This window comes from Carcharodon carcharias, chromosome 1 (genome assembly GCF_017639515.1).
Source record: "Carcharodon carcharias isolate sCarCar2 chromosome 1, sCarCar2.pri, whole genome shotgun sequence".
NCBI lineage: Eukaryota > Metazoa > Chordata > Chondrichthyes > Lamniformes > Lamnidae > Carcharodon > Carcharodon carcharias.
The window spans coordinates 88,363,913-88,380,853 of NC_054467.1; the positions used below are offsets into that span (position 1 = coordinate 88,363,913).

Consider the following 16,941-nt stretch of genomic DNA (forward strand, 5'->3'; position numbering starts at 1 on the left):
TGTTTAACAGGGGCAGAGCAGGTAAAGCAGGATAGGAGGTCAGCAATAGGTTGGGGCCAAGAAGAGATTGACAAAGATATCATGGGCACAAGACAAAGGGAGAATTAATGGTAGTGGTGAAGACTAAAGAATGTGCATAAAGGCATAAAGCTGTGTAAAGGTAAAAAGGCTGAATGTGTGAATAGCAAATCAAGGGTCAGCACTCTGTGAAAGAACAACATGGGACAAGTGACAAAAGGCCCTTTTGGGGAATGGGGGTGGCGGGGGGGGGAGGCGGTGGTTGGGGAAAGGATAGAAAAAGGGATTAAAAAAGGGATAAAACAATTAATAAAAATAAATGAATGAAAAATAAAAATGAATTTAAAAAAGGATCAAAACTCTCTCCTTTATCATCACTCCTTTTTAATTCCTTTTTTAAAATGTATTTTTTATTCACTTATTTTTATTTATTGTTTTATCCCTTTTTTAACCCCTTTTAAAATCCCTTTTTCTAGCCTTTTCTCCCAACCACCGCTCCTCCCCCCCACATTCCCCAAAAGGGCCATCCGTCACTTGTTCTATGTTGTTTTTTCACAGAGTGCTGACCTTTGTTCTATTAACACATTCTGCTGTCTTACGGAAACATTTTAGACTCAGACACAGGAGGCCATTTGACCCAGCGTGTCCACGTCGGTCTTCAAAGATCCGACTATACTAATCCCATTTTCCAGCACTTGGTCCATAGCCCTGGAGGCTATGGCAGTGCAAGTGACTATCTAAATACTTCTTAAATGTTATGAGAGTTTCTGACTCAACCACCCTTTCAGGCAATGAGTTCCAGACTCCCATCACCCTCTGGTGAAAACATTTCTCCTCAACTCCCCTCTTAGCCTTCTATCTGTTACCTTAAATCTATGCCCCCTGGTTATTGACCCCTCTACTAATGGAAAAAGTGCCTTCCTATCTATGCCCCTCAAAATCTTATACACTTCTATCAGGTCCCCTCTCAAATTTTGTTGCTCCAAGGAAAACAACCCCAGCCTATCCAATCTTTCCTCATAGCTCAAGCCCTCCAGCCCAGGCAGCATCCTGGTAACTCTCCTCTGCACCCTCTCCAGTGCAATTACATCCTTCCTATAATGTGGTGACCAGAACTGCACACAGTACTCCAGTTGTGCCCTAACCAGCATTTTATACAGTTCCAGCACATAACCACCCTGCTCTTGTATTCAATGCCTCGGCTAATAAAGGCAAGTATCCCATATGCCTTCTTAACCATTTTATCTACCTGCCCTGTTACCTTCAGGGATCCATGGATATCCACACCATGGTGACTCTGATCTTCAGTACTTTCCAGGGTCCTACCATTCATAGTGTAATCCCTTGTCCTGTTAGCTCTCTCCAAGTGCATTACCTCAGACTTTTCTGGTTTGAATTTCATTTGCCATTGCTCTACCCACCTGACCAATCCATTGATATCCTCCTGCAGTTTACAGCTATCCTCCTCACCATTCACTGCTCTACCAATTTTCGTGTCATCCGTGAACTTCTTGATCATACCCACTACATTTAAGCCCTAATCATTCTGTAGACCACAAACAGCAAGGGCCCCAGCACTGAGCTCTGCGGAACCCCATTGGAAACAGACTTCCGGTCACAGAAACATCCCTCTACCATCGCCCTCTGCTTCCTGCCTCTCAGCTAATTTTTGATCCAATGTGCCTTTTTGCCTTGGATCCCATGGGCTCTTACTTTCTTGACCAGCCTGCCATGAGGGACCTTATCAAATGCCTTGCTAAAGTCTATGTAGACCACATCAAATGCATTACCCTCAATAACACTCCTGGTTACCATCTCAAAAAATTCGATCAAATTTGTCAAACACGACCTTCCCTTAACAAATCCATGCTGGCTATCCCCGAATAATCCGTGTCTCTCCAAGTGCAGATATATTCCGTCCCTCAGAATTCTTCCTAGTAACTACCTAGCAATTGGGGGAGGAAGTAACTACCGAGGTTGGACTGACTGGCTTGTAATTTCCTGGTCTATCCTTCCTCCCTTTTTAAATAATGGGACGTTAGCTGTCCTCCAGCACTTCACCTGTGGCCAGAGAGGTTTTGAAAATTACTGCCAGGACCCCTGATATCTCTCCCTTTGCCTCCCTTAACAATCTGGGATACAACTCATCCAGGCCTGCAGAGTTATCCACTTCTAAGGCCGCTAAACCCGCTAGTACCTCATCTCTGTCTCTGTTAATTTCCTCTAATATTTCATAGTCCTCAATCTTGATGTCTATATCTATATCGTCCTTTTCCATTGTGAAGACTGATGCAAAGTATTTACTGATGAGTGCACTGATGTCTTCCGGGTCCACACACAGATGACCTTTATGGCCCCTAACTGGCCCTACTCTGTTCCTACTTATTCTCTTGGTCCTTATATATTTTAAAAAACCCCTTTGGGTCTTCCTTCATTCTACCCACCAACGCTTTCTCATGCACTCTCTTAGCATTCCTAATTTCCTTTTTAAGTTCCCCTCTGCACTTTTTTATACTCCCCTAAGGACTCTGCCATATTGAGCCCTCAGTATCTGCCATAAGCTTCTCTTTTTATTCTTAATCCTAACTTGCATAAACTTCTCTTTTTATCTTTAATCCTAACTTTATGTCCCTTAACATCCAGGGTTATCTGGACTTGGTCCCCCATTTTGTCTTTACGGAACATATTTGCCCTGTACTCTCGTTTTTTCCTCCTTGAATGCCTCCCACTGCTCTGACACAGTTTTATCTGCAAGGAGCTGTTCCAAGTCCACTTGGGCCAAATCACATCTCATCTTAGCCTTTCCTCAGTTTAGAACTTTTATTCCTAACCCAAACTTATCCTTTTCCATAACTATCCTAAATCTAACTGAGTTATGGTCACTATCTCCAAAATGCTCCCCTAGTGATAGGCCTTCCACCTACCCAGGCTGTTTCTGAATATTAGGTCTGGAACTGCCTCCTCCCTTGTTGGGCTTTCTACATACAGCTAAAAAAGTTCTCCTGGATGCAACTTAAGAATTTTGCTCCCTCCATATCTTGCACACTAAAACTATCCCAGTTAATATTTGGGTAGCTAAAATCTCCAACTATTACTGCCCTATTCTTCTTGCACTTCTCTGAAATTAGATTACACATTTGATCCTCTATCTTTCTCTTAGTGTTTGGGGGCTTATAGTACACACCCAACAACGTGTTTGCCCCTTTTGTGTTTTTTGCTTCTACCCATGTGGCTTCATTTGATGATCCTTCCAAGATATCATCCCTATTCACTGATATAATTGATTCCTTGATCAACATTGCAACCACCCCACCCCCCACCCCGCCCCACCCTACCTCTTCTATACCCCTCTCTTATCTCTTCTGAATAGCTTATAACCAGGAATGTTGAGCTGCCAATCCTGCCCTTTTTTTAGCCAAGAATCAGCCATTGCTATGATACCGTACTCTGACATGCTTATCTCTGCCCTCAGCTCATCTGTCTTAATCCTCAGGCTCCTTGCATTAAAATATATTCCAGTTAGCCTTGCTAAAATCACTTATTTCTTATCTAGCCTATGTTTCCTCTGCCTACCAGACTCAATTACTAGTGTTTTAACTTCTAATTCCATCTCAGCTCCGCTCCCCTCTGAACTACTTTTCAGGATCCCATCCCCCTGCCAATTTAGTTTGAACCCCCCCCAATAGCATTAGCAAGGATGTTGGTCCTGTTCTTGTTCAAGTGTAACCATCCAACTTGTACAGGTCCCACCTTCCCCAGAAACAGCCCCAATGCCCCAGGAATCTAAAGCCCTCCCTCCTGCACCATCTCACCAGCCGTGCATTTATCTGCTCTATCCTTCTGTTCCTATACTCACTACTGCGTGGCACCGGGAGTAATCTGGAGATTATTACCTTTAAAATCCTGCTTTTCAATTTCCTACCTAACTCCCTAAAGTCTGCTTGCAGGACCTCATTTCACTTTCTTCCTATGTCATTGCTCCTAACATGGACCACAACCTCTGGCTGTTCACACTCCCCCTTCTGAATGTCCTGCAGCCGTTCTGTAACATCCTTGATTCTGGCACCCGGGAGGCAACATACCATATTGGGGTCACGTCTAAAGCCACAGAAGTGCCTGTCTACTCCCCTCACTAACAAATTCCATATCACTGCTGCCCTTTCACACTTCTTCCTCCCGTCCTGAGCAGCTGAACCACCCACAGTGCCCATAACATTAGGGTACCTATATGGTTTGGTTTCAAGTGTTGCCATTAGAATTCCCACAGAAAAAAACCACAGGGCAGTCAACAATATTGTTCATTTTACTAGCATCTTTAACACTGCTCCTGTAAAGTGTCTTGCAAAGTTTTACAATCTCAAGCAAAATTTGAAACTGACAATATATGATGGTAGGACAGATAGTCAAAACTTGGGAAAGAGGCAAGTTTTAAGGAGCGTCTTGAAAGAGAAATGAAGTACAGCGATGGAAAGGTTTAAGGAGGAAATTCTAGTGTTTAAGGCCTTCGCAGCTGAAGGCACAGAGCCAATGGTGCTGCGATTAAAATGGGGAATGCACAAGAGGCCAGAACTGGAGGGACGCAAAATTCTTGAAGGATTATGAGGCTAGAGGAGGTTGCAGAGATAGGGAGGGGTGAGGCCATGGGGGGATTTGAAAACAAGGATGAGAATTTTTAAAATGAGGCATTACCAGACCAGGAGCTGATGTAGGTCAGTGAACAAAGGGGTGATAGGTGAACGGGCTTGATGCAAGTTAGAACATGGACGACTTGAGCTCAAGTTTATGGAGAATGGTAGATGGGAGGCTGGCCTGGAGAGCATTAAAATAGTCAAGTCTGCAAGAAACAAAGGTTCAGCAGCACGAGTTGTGGCATGTTCAGAAGTGAAAGTAGGTGGTTTTGATGATAGATCAGATATGTGGTTGGAAGCTTGTCTCAGGGTCAAACACTACACCAAGGCCAGAATATTGCTGTTGGCGTGAGGGGGTGGGCCCGACACTCCGATGCGCGATGACATCGAGGATGAGTCCTGACATCATTGCGCGTCATTTAGATGTTTTGTTTAGTGGGTGTGCACCCACCGAACTGTTAAAGGCCTATTAAGGCCATTAGGAAAGTAATTGAGCTAATTAATAGCGCTACCCGTCCAACCTTATGGTTAGCGGACAGGCAAAGAGCCCAAGCGGCCTTCGTGTTTTTCAGGAAACCTCATCCACGGGCGAGATGAGGTTTTCTGAAGGTTTAATGAAATCAATAAATAAATTTTGCTACATTGTCAAACATGTCCCAGCTCAAGTGAACACTGTCACGAGAGGACGTCTGAATAATTTTTCTCTTTCTTTATTAAAAAATTTCAGTATGTACTTAATCTCCCTGAGGCACTGAGCTGTCTCAGGGAGATTGCTGTGCTCTTTCGCGCACATGCATTTTACACTGGGAGGGCCTTAATTATCCTGTCCACATAAAATGGCGGTGTGCAGCTGATCGCGGGTGACAATCGGCTCTGTGCCCGCCCCCACCTGCTCAGCCTACCCGACATGGGTAAGTTTCTAGCCAAAGTTTTGAATGGTCTAGTTCAATCTTAGGCATTCAACAGGAAGAAGGACAGAGTCAATGGGCAGGCAATAGAGTTTCAGGTGGGGACTGAAGGCAACAGCTTCAGTCCTCCCATTATTTAATTGGAGGAAAGTTTGCTCATCCAGTACAGGATGTTAAACAAGCAGTATGACAAATTAGAAATAGCAGAGGGGTCAAGGGAGGTGATGGTGAGGTAGAGTTGAGCATCGTCAGCATACGTGGAACCTCAGGCAATTTCAGATGAATTCACCAAGAGGCAGCATGTAGATGAGAAACAGGAGAATTCCAAGGATAGATGAGGTGGAAGAAGGAAGATAAACCAGTACAGGTGATTCTCTGGCTACAAATGGATAAATAAGGATGGAACCAGGCGAATGTAGTCCCACCTAGCTGGACGACAGAGCACAGGACTGGGGGAAGGACAGGGTGATTAACTGTGTCAGAGGGTGCAGATCTGGAACATTCTTGAGCCACCTATACAGGCTGCTGCTCAGATTGCTCCACCAATCAGAAGAAGTCCAGCAGCCAGCTTGCACATCTGTTTGCTGCAACAGAATGCAGATTCCATATCACAGGCCTGGCTTTAGCAAAATAAATTCAGCAATGTAAACATAATAGGAGGATGAAGCAAAGAAAAATATCCATTCATTAGATGGACATAAAGAGCAGCATCGTATTGCCTCTGTGGATTATCTGAGATTGGGACCAAAACCAGGTCCAGACCCTGCTGGTGATGTCTTGGCTAACCACTTGTGTGATCTAACTGCAGGCGGCCAATTAAGAGGCCACCTCTGCGAGCATAACCCAATTAAGGATGGTGGGCAGATCAGGCACACAGCTGGCCCAATGAGAGGGCCCACAGTGTTGTCCTGCTGGCAGCCACACTGGGAAAGGAGGATGCTGCTGTGGCAGGTGGGAGAATGCCAGGGAGCTTCAAAATGGAGGCGCCCTATGAAGATATGTGAAATTTTTAGAAATATTTGTGGCCATAACTGCCAGGCCGTCATTGTAGAGGGAGACCCCCTGTTCAGGATGGCCTGTTAGGAAATAGATACAGTTTAAGTGAGTTACATTGGTATGTGTGGGTGTTAGGAATGAGTTTTAGCTTTATGTTTAAGTTTGATTTGCATTTCTGTATGTGTGTTAAGAAAAGGTCAAGTTGAGTTTTAGTTTCACTTCAAAAGTAGCCTGCATTTCTAATGAGAGTTTACAACTGTAAGAGAAGTTAAGCAAACACAAGAATAGAAAAATTGGGCTGTTGCCTAGCAACAGGGGTCAAGAGAGGCAGGTCCCTCCCACAGACACACAGAAGAAACTAGAAACAGCAGTTTTTGAGTTCAGTTTTGAAGACAGCTGCCAGGTAGAAGTAGCCTAGAAGGTACAGATAGCCAGTCCCATGCTAACGTTGATTTGATGGCAGCTGCCAGGAGAGAGTGGACAGTGAGAGGGGGAACTAGAGAGAGAATAGATTTCCTAAAAGAACCAAAAGGTCCCAAGGCCCATTGAACCTGCTCCACCATTTAATATGATCATGGCTGATCTTGGGCTTCAATTCCATTTTCCCGCCCACTCCCCATATCCCTTAGTTCTCTGAGAGGTCAAAAATCTTTGCCTTGAATGTATTCAATGATGGGACATCCACAACCCCTGAGGTAAAGAATTCCAAGGGTTCACAACCCTTTACTGAAGTAATTTCTTCTCATCTCAATCCTAAATGATCAGCCCTTATCCTGAGACTGTAATGCCATATTTTAGATTCCCCGACTAGCAGAATCAATCTCTCACCATTCACCATATCAAGTCCCTTCAGAGTTTTGTAGGTTTCAAAGAGATTACTTTTTATTCTTCTAAACTCGAGAAAATATAAGCACAATTTACTCAGCCTCTAATCATAGGACAACCTCCTCATCCCAGGGACCAATTTAGTGAACATTTGCTGTACCGCTTTCAATGCAAGTATATTCTTTCTTAAATGTGGGGACCAAAACTGCATACAGTACTCCAGATGTGGCGTCATCAAATTCCTGTGAAACTATAGTAAGGCTCTTTAATCTTGTACTCCAGACCCCTTATAATAAAGCCGAATATGCCATTTGCCATCCTAATTGCTTGTTCACCTGCAGACTAACTTTCTGCGTTTCTTGTACAAGCACACCCAAGTCTTTTAACATCTACATTTACAAGTTTCTCACCTTTTCAAAAATATGCTGCTTTTTTATTTTTATGACCAAGTGTTGCCCATTCACCTAACCTGTCTATATCTCTTTGCAGCCTCTGTGTCCTCCCCACAATTTACCTTTCCACTTAGCTTGGTCCCATCACTTTACTAACAACTGGTATTAGACTAAGTGGCCTTTAGTTCACTGTTTTCTCTCTCCCTCCTTTCTTGAAAGGCAGTGTAACATTTTCCAACTTCCAATCTAGTGGGACCATTCACGAATCTAAGGAACTTTGGAAAATCATAGCTAGCACACCCACCATCTCTGCAGCTAAAGTGGATGAGCCACTTCCGTTGCCCAACCACCTCCGGCAAGATCACCCAGAGGCAATAATGCAATGGATGGCTGATCTAATGCACTACTCTGCAAATATCACACCCCCAACCCTATCTCTGTGCAGCTGGTAAGGTGCTGCCCTAAATGTCTCCTAACTTAATAGTCTGAAGGCTATGTTTGTGTGAAGCTTCATGATGAGAATTAATCTTACATAAGATCAATCCACCTCTTTTTCTTATAGAGACTGAAATTAAAGAATAGATTGGATCCAATTAGTTGAATGCTGTGTATCTTTATAATCCAACTTTTAGGATGAAACCTTTGTTGTTTTTCCCCATTCCATGTGCTGTTTCTTGAATGCCAGATTTCCAGAGATTTTGGCAAATGCCTATCAAAGTAAAACAGATTTAGTTCTTGAACACCTTGTAAGTCAAATCAATAAAGGCATTATGCACTTGCTCAGTTATCATAACACTGCTCCAGATGTGATTGTGCCGCATTCAAAGGCAACGTGAGCATAGATAATTTGGATGTGTCAGAAAACATTCTATGAGTCAGTGTATTGATAGACCTATCCACCAGATTAGGTGTCAAAGTGTCAGTTAAAAAGTTTGTTGACTGCAGGACTAGGTTTGTGCTTTGGGGAAAAGGGAAAAAAACATAAAGAAAGGAAAAATTTTAATTTAGGTGGTATCCATTGCAATATTTACCTTTGGAATAAAAAATTTTGAGTGCTGAATAACAAATGACTTATCGACAGTCAGGGGGTTAAAACAAACTCTACATGTGTTAATAAAACATTTTCAACTGCTTGAAAAAGTTAGCAGGAGCTATTCAATTTACTTACATCATAAGCGCCAGCCTTGATCTGCTGGTAAAGCCTGTGCTGATCTTCATCCCAGAATGGAGGGTAACCAACCAACAGTATGTACAGAATAACGCCTGCCAAAATTAAAGAAATACTAAATGCCAAAACTATATTCATGTGGCTAATGTACAGCTAGGTTGTCAAATATGTTCAGGCCCCAGTAAATTATTTTTGAAAAATATAGACTGATATTTAATTTTCCAAAAAAAATGTTTCAGCACAATGTCACCATCTCAAAATGTTTGAGGTTGGGAAGTACATAGACTCTATCATTAATCTTCAGTTCTTTCCAGCATCCCTACTGCCCACTAAAAACTGTGGTTACTGGGACCCAGCCTTTAGTTTTCAAGAAAGATAGGGTAACAAGACTAGACTGGAGGCTTCCCAATACTTGATCTGTGAGGAAGATAGGGCTAAATCAGTGCAGCCAAGACAAAGCACCCAAACTCTCTATGCAGAGCTGTGCAGTAGCCTATAAGGATTGAACTAAAAGATAGCAGAGACCCAAAAAGACAAAGTTAAGGGCACTCTACCTGAATGCTCTCACAATAATGTAGGTGATCTAAAGGCACAAATAGAGGTAAATGGTATGATTTAATTGCCATTACGGAAACATGGCTGCATGGTGACCAAGACTGGGAACTCAATATTCAAGGATATTCGGCATTTAGGCAAGACAGACAAGAAGGGAAAGAACGTGGAGTTGCGCTGATAATAAGGGATGGGATCAGTGCATTAGAAATTGAGGATCTCAGATCGGAAGAACAATGTGTGGAGTCTGTTTGGGTGGAGAAAAGGAATAGCAAAGGGCAGCAGACATTGGCTGGAATTGTTTATAGGCCACCAAAACAGTAGTGGTAATGTGGGGCCTGGTATTAATCAGGAAATTAGAGAAACATGTGGCATGGGCAATGCAGTAATCATGGATGACTTCAATCTGCATATAGACTGGGTAAACCAATTGAGCGCTAATGCTGTGGAAGACGAGTTTCTGGAGTGTGTTAGGGATGGTTTTCTAGAGTAGTATGTTGAGGAGCCAACTAGAGGACAGGCTATTTTAGATCCAGTATTATGTAATGAAAAAGGGCTAATTGATCTTGTTGTAAAAGATGAGTGACCACAATATGATAGAATTTTACATTATGTTTGAAAGTCAGATAGTTGGCTCTGAAGTGAGATGTTAAAGTTTAATAAAGGAAATTATGAAGACATGAGGGATAAATTGGCTGAGGTGGATTGGGAAAATACATTAAAAGGTATGACTGTACATAGGCAATGGATAGTCTTCAAAGAATTATTACATAGCTGACAGCACCTATACATTCCTTCTAGTGCAAAAACCCCAAAAAAGTCAGTCAACCGTGGCTGACAAAGGAAGTTAAGGATTGCATAAGATTAAAAGGCTTATAAAGTTGCCAGAAGTAGTAGTAAACCTGGGGCAGAATTTTTCCCTAGTCAGGCAGGTATGGTGGACAGGCCCAGGAGCGACCGTGAAACTGACCGCCGCCCGCGATCGGGCCCCGACTGCAATTTCACACAGATGCAGCGTGAAACGTGTCTCCGCCCTGGCCAGGAAGGGCTGAGTCGGGGTGGGGGTCTATCAGCCGCCGGGTCCAATAGCAACACAGTGGCTGGTTTAGAAATGGCCCAGGCAGCCCCAAAAAGGCTGCCAGGGAAGGACATCTGTCTGCCGTTGTAATGATGGAGTCGAATGCAGCTGCAAAAGTCAGGCAGGAGGTCAGGTTGGATGGGCACTCGGGGTCCCCCCGCTTTTCTGATGAGTGCCTCGCTGTCCTCCTGGAGGAGGGGGCTGCCAGGAGGGACACCCTTGACTCAGAGATGGGAGGAGGTCACCACAACTCACAAAGAGGGCATGGGGGAGGTGGCAGCCATGGTGAGCAGCCATGATGTGTTGCGGCGCACATGGGTGCAATGCTGGAAGTGCTTCAATGTCCTGCTGCACTCAGGAAGGGTGAGTACCAAGTTGGCATGGGTCAGTGTGCAGAAATGTTAAGGTGTGGCTGTCCCTCAATGGACCTCAGGGGTGCTAGAGTCTGGGTGGCAACTGTCAATGATGCCAGAGCTGGCCAAGAGGGTGAACCCTGGCTGCTTAGATTGAGTGCCATGTGGCTTGAGGTCCGCGATTTGGATGTGCCCTGTGAGGTGGTCCTCAGATGGGGTTGGCCAGGCTGCAATGGTGCTGCACATAGAGAGTGGACTAATCAATGCTCCTCTGTCCTTTCAAGAGAAGACAAGCCAAAACCAAGCCAAGAGGTCCTTTAAAGGTAGGGGCCTGCCCAACCTGCTGCTACTCTCCTGGTTCGAGCAGGACCAGCTTGAGAGCTGACACGCTCCCCGTGAAACCAGGCGCGGAGAGGTAGGGGTGCCAGATGAAGGTAAGAGTGCAGTGCGCAGAGGTGAGACCTTCCGATTGTGCAACCATTCTAGTGTAGTCTCCTCATTGATGGCAGCCTCAAACCTGGAGTCCCCATTAGTCATTGAAAGGCGTTGGCATCGTGATGCAGATCTCCATTGTCTCATCGGGGTGCCTGGCATGCACAGTGACAGTGTGATGACTTTAACTAATGTCCTTCTTCTCCCTTTTAGGTTTACCTGCAAGCATCCGATCTGCAGAAGCTGAAGGGTCACCCCTGACACCGGAGGACAACCGGGCGTCATTTTCATCTGCGTCACACCTGCTCTCTGAAGCAGGCACCAGCGCAGATCCAACAACTTGGTGGGCATTAGAGCGACTGCAGTTAACAGCTTGGTGCACTTTGGTGAAGGCACTTTACAGTCGCTTAAAGTGCAGGCGGAGGCAGAGAGTGCCCAGGGCGCTGGCAGTCGGAGGGCTGCTGGGGACCAGGATGATGCTCAGTTGAAGGCTGATGATGAGCCTCTGGAGTCGTCCATTAGGTGGCAGATGCTGGGTGTCCAGAGAGATGTGCAGGAGGAACTGGCAGAGGGTCCATGAGGGTCTGCATGCCATGCTCTCCGTGATGGAGGAGTCTATGCGGAGTGTGATTATTTCATTGACCCTCATGGGTGAGTGCACTGCCTCCTCCATTGAGAGACAGCTCCAGGGACAGAATCAGGGGTTCCTAGGGTTGCGCTCAGACCTGCAAGCCCTCACACAGGCAACGACCTCAGGTGGTCAGTGTCAGTGTGGGAGATGGATGTGAGGCACCCACTATCCCAGCTAAGCACCAGTCCATCAATGGTGAGCAGGGAGGTCCAGAGCAACCTCATGTTGGCGCATGAGCTGCTTGTCGTCTCTGTGGGCTCCTCTCAGGGCGCTCCAGATGATGGCAGCAGCTCCTCAGCCCCTCTGCCAGTGATAGTTGCGTCTGATGAAGCTGTGGCAACTGGGGAGATGCCAGGCGTGGCACTGGCCGCATCCAGTATTTTGTTTTTGTCGTCAGGGCCTGGGTATGCTTCATCTTTTTGTTTTATTGGTGCAGGGAATGCTAGTATGTAATGCTGGACGTAAGTGGCTCTGAACTTTATTGCACAGGCACTGTGTGTTCTTTGTGTTCAAATGAAAGGGTCCTTTCAGGCAACCGGGATGGAGGAAGCAGTTCTGGCATGCGTTTGAAGCTGATCTTTGGTACGTTGGATCAAGGTTTTCTTGGTGTCCCTGCCTCCCTGCAGGTTACTGAGATGTGGCTCCACACCCTCAGCGTTCTCCTCACCTTGTTCATCTTTAGGCTCACTATTGGACTCATCATCTGTGGCTTGTGCATCTGCGTCAAGATCCTCTTCCTCCAGTGGGTCCCCCCTTGCCAGTGCCAGATTGTGGAGAGCACAGCATGCAACCACTATCAGTGACACCCATTCTGGGAGGGGGGGGGGGGGGGGGGGGGGGGGGGGGGGGGGGGGGGGGGGGGGGGGGGTATTGTAGCACTCCCCCTGAATGGTCCAGGCATCGGAAGTGCTTCATGAGAAGACCTATGGTTCTCTCTACCATTGCCCTTGTGGAGGCATGACTCATTTTGTAATGCTTTGCTGCTTCTATTCTTGGGTGGCGGAGAGGCACCATGAGCCACCTTTTCAACGGATAGCTCTCATCACCCAGCAGCCATCCATCCAGTCGGGCTGGAGCACTGAAGAGCCTTTTCACCTGGGAATGTCTGAGGATGTAGGTGTCATAGGAGCTGCCAGGGTACCTTGCACAGGCTTATAGAATCTGCATCCTGTGGTCACACACTATCTGCATGTTCATGGACTGGACACTCCCTGTTGACTAAGGCACCCAGCTTGACCCACCAGAGCCTTGATGGCCACATGTGTGCAGTCAATGGCGCCCTGACCGCAGGGGAACCCAGCAATCGCTGCAAAGCCTCTGGCTCACTCAGTCAAGCTGGCCTCGTCTGTACGGTAAAGAATAAAGGGCAGTACCCACCTGAACAGAGCTTCTGTCACCAGCTTGACGCAACTGTGGACAGCTGATTGGGAGGCTCCACAAAGATCCCCCACTGAGCCCTGGTAAGAGCCGGAGACATAGAAGTTGAGGGCCACTGACCACCCATACAGTCGGAGCTGATCTCAGGCCCAATCATCTAGCAAGTGGAGTTCACGGTCTCCTTTGAGAGGCGCAGCCTCTTTTGGCACTGCACCTCAAATATATTGAGATAGTTGCATCACCGCCTGGCAGCAGGATAGTGGCGTCTTCTGCAGCCCTTTCTGCCTTGGACTATCTGCTGGTTCTGCGCCCCTTGTGCCTGTGCCTCTCCTCCCAAAGGTTGCTCCTCTGAAAGCTGCATTGGGACACCTGGCCTCCTCCCTTCTGTCCCTCTCTTAAGTGGGTGTCTCCAGCAGAGATCACAAGCCCCATTACTACGGTTACAGAAGGCTGTCTGGTACCTGGAAGGGTCCGCATGGTCTGAATCCTCAGGGAGCCTGGCAATGAGTCTGAAATGAAGCCTGGAAATGCTAAGAATGAAGCCCCAAATAGAGATGAAGCTGCCATGTAGCAATAAGCAACCAGCTGCAAACTATTTCCAAAACTGTTCACTACTCACACTGGCAATGCTGCTGACCCTTTTTATCCTGCCCTTGGATGAGGTTTGTGAAAATGTCGGCTGGCTGCCTGCCCGTTTTGCTCATATGATGAGCGGAAACTTGCACAGCCATGGTAAATCACAGTTAATTGGACTATTAAGGGCCTTAAGTAGCCTGCTAATTAATGGCAGGCACCACTCTGGTATCTGCGCGCGTCCACTGTGAAAAATATTGCGCAAGTGCACAATGACATCAGGATGCTCACTTGACACACACTATTTTACTCCCATTCAGGTCAGGAGAATTCATAATGAGGAATAAAGAAATGGCAGAGAAGTCAAATGATCATTTGTGTCTGTTTTCATACAGGAAATCTTCCAGATTTAAAGATCCAAGAGACTAAGGAGAATGAGGAGTTGAAGGAAATTAGTACAATTAAGGTGGTAGATTGGAGCAATTAATGGGACTGAAAATTGTTTAGTCCCCGGGACCTAATATTCTGCATCCCAGAGAGTTGAAAGAGGTTGCTGCGGAGATAGTGGATGCATTCGTGATCATTTTTCAAAATTCTATAAAATCTGGAATGGTTCCTGAAGATTGTAAAGTAGCAAACATCACCCCACTATTTAAGAAATGAGGGAGAGTGAAAACAAGGAACTACAGACCTTGTTAGCCTTACATCAGCAGCAAGGAGAATGCTAGAATCTGTTATAAAGGATGTGATAAATGGATACGATAAATGGATACTTGGATAATCATGATCTGATTGGGTATAGTCAGCATGGATTTGCGAATGGGAAATCATGTTTGACGAACTTCTTGGAGTTTTTTTGAGGATGTTACTAACAAAATTGATGAAGGAGAGTTGATGGATGTAGTATACTTGGAAAGCTTTTTGATAAAGTCTCCTATGGGAGGTTGATTAGCAAAAAAAAAGCACATGGAATAGAAGACAATATACTGGCATGGATTAAGGATTGGCTAATAGGCAGAAAACAGGGAGTTGGGATAAACAGGTCATTTTCATGTTGGTAGGCTGTGACTAGTGGGGTACCACAAGGCTCAGTACTTGGGCCCCAGCTGTTCACAATATATATCAATGATTTGGATGTGGGAACCAAATATAATATTTCCAAGTTTGAGGATGATACAAAGCTTGGCAGGAATATGTTGTAAGGAAGATGTAAAGCGGCTACAGAGGGATTTGGACAGACTAACTAAGTGGGAAAGAACATGGTAGATGGAGCATAATTTGGAAAATGTGAGGTTGTTCACTTTGGTAGAAGGAACAGATGTGCAGAGTATTTCCTAAATGGTAAGAGATTAGAAAGTGTAGATGTATAAAGGGACCTGGGTGTCTTTGTCCATAAGTCACTGAAGGCAAGCATGCAGGTGCAGCAGGCAATTAGGAAAGCTAATGGAATGTTAGCCTTAATTGCAAGACGATTTGAGTAGAGGAGTAGTGAAGTCTTGCTTAGTTTGTATAGAAGCTTGGTTAGACCACACCTGGAGTACTCTGTGCAGTGCGACAAAGGTTCACCAGATTTGTTCCAGGGATGGCAGGATTGTCTTAGGAAGAAAGATAAGGTGAACAGGGCCTGTATTCTCTAGAGTTTTGAAGAACGAGAGGTGATCTTATTGAAACCTACAAAATATTTAAAGGAATGGGCAAGGTAGATGCAGGTAATATGTTTCCCCTGGTTGGGGAGTCTAGAACCAGGGGACACAATTTCAAAATAAGGGAAAAACCACTTAGAACCAAGATGAGGAGAAATTTCTTTACTCAGAGGGTTGTGAACCTATGTAATTCTCTACCCTAGAGGGCTGTGCCAGCTCAGTAATTGAGTATGTTTAAGGTAGAGATTGATAGATATCTGATTAACAATAGCGTTAAAGGTTATGGGGATAGTGTGGGTAAAAAGCATTGAAGTGTTCAATCAGCCATGATCATACTGAACGGCAGAGCAGACTCGATGGGCTGAATGGCCTTCTCCTGTTCCTATGATTGCATGCTGCACTATAACAGGGTTCCGGTGAATAGAAATACCCAGTTTGGATACCACCTAGTCAGTGAACTCAAATACTGGAAGTGAATTGAAACCTTTACAAAAGAAGCAATTAAAAATGATTTGAGATATAATGCACTGGATAAATGGAGTGCAACATTTAACAAAGCTATGCATTAAATTAATTCTATCATTAACTTTGCTTTAGGAGCCTTGTTTGTTTAAATTATCACACTTTGATCTAACTTGTGATTATGAAACAGGAGAAGGAAACCAATTTACTTGATGGTTCCCATATACATTACTAGAATGCATAAAACAATTTCATTTCAGCTTTAGGGTTTCCAGCATGAATTCAATAGTTTTGAAAACAGGAAATAATAAATTAGCATTCCCCTAAAAATATTTCTTAGTTAATACTAATATCTTCTTAATCAAATTTTGAGCATTCCTGTTATATTAATTGTCATTCTAGTGCTGCTGATTAGAGGGAGGAGTAAAGTGGCTGGGGAAATTACTGAGCTTTAGGAAAATAAAGCCAAATTAACATTTCACAATAAACCTTACACAGTGGTTACACCAATGCAAATACAATTACTGCAGCCCTTAGATTATCTGTACTAATCAGCAGGTGATTTAACAATATTTGTTGGGAATGCCAAGAGGTGTGGCAAGGCAACATGAATGGAGAACTTTTGATTATGAATTTATGCGTTGGGTGAAGGAATAACAGATGAAAGTTTAATATGAGCAAACCTAAGGTGGACTGATAGAGAAATATAAAATGAGCCTGTGCTGAGTGAACTGAGGTCCTACAATCTCATACAAAAACAGAAATACCTGGAAAAACTCAGCAGGTCTGGCAGCATCGGCAGAGAAGAGCAAAGTTGATGTTTCGAGTCCTCATAACCCTTCAACAGAACTAAGTAGAAATAGGAAAGGGATGAAATATAAGCTGGTTTAAGGGGGGGAGGGGGG

The 16,941-nt window shown here is 44.8% G+C and overlaps 1 protein-coding gene across 7 annotated transcripts in view; it reads right to left on the reverse strand.

Annotated features, from left to right (window-relative positions):
- LOC121289434 (calcium/calmodulin-dependent protein kinase type II subunit delta) overlaps positions 1–16,941 on the reverse strand; it is a 346,749-nt gene that overhangs the window by 84,269 nt on the left and 245,539 nt on the right. For all 7 annotated transcript variants that reach the window (XM_041209007.1, XM_041209180.1, XM_041209331.1 and 4 more), the window contains exon 9: positions 8,936–9,030. In XM_041209007.1, coding sequence (XP_041064941.1) covers positions 8,936–9,030 — 95 coding nt within the window. The remainder of the gene's footprint in view (positions 1–8,935; positions 9,031–16,941) is intronic.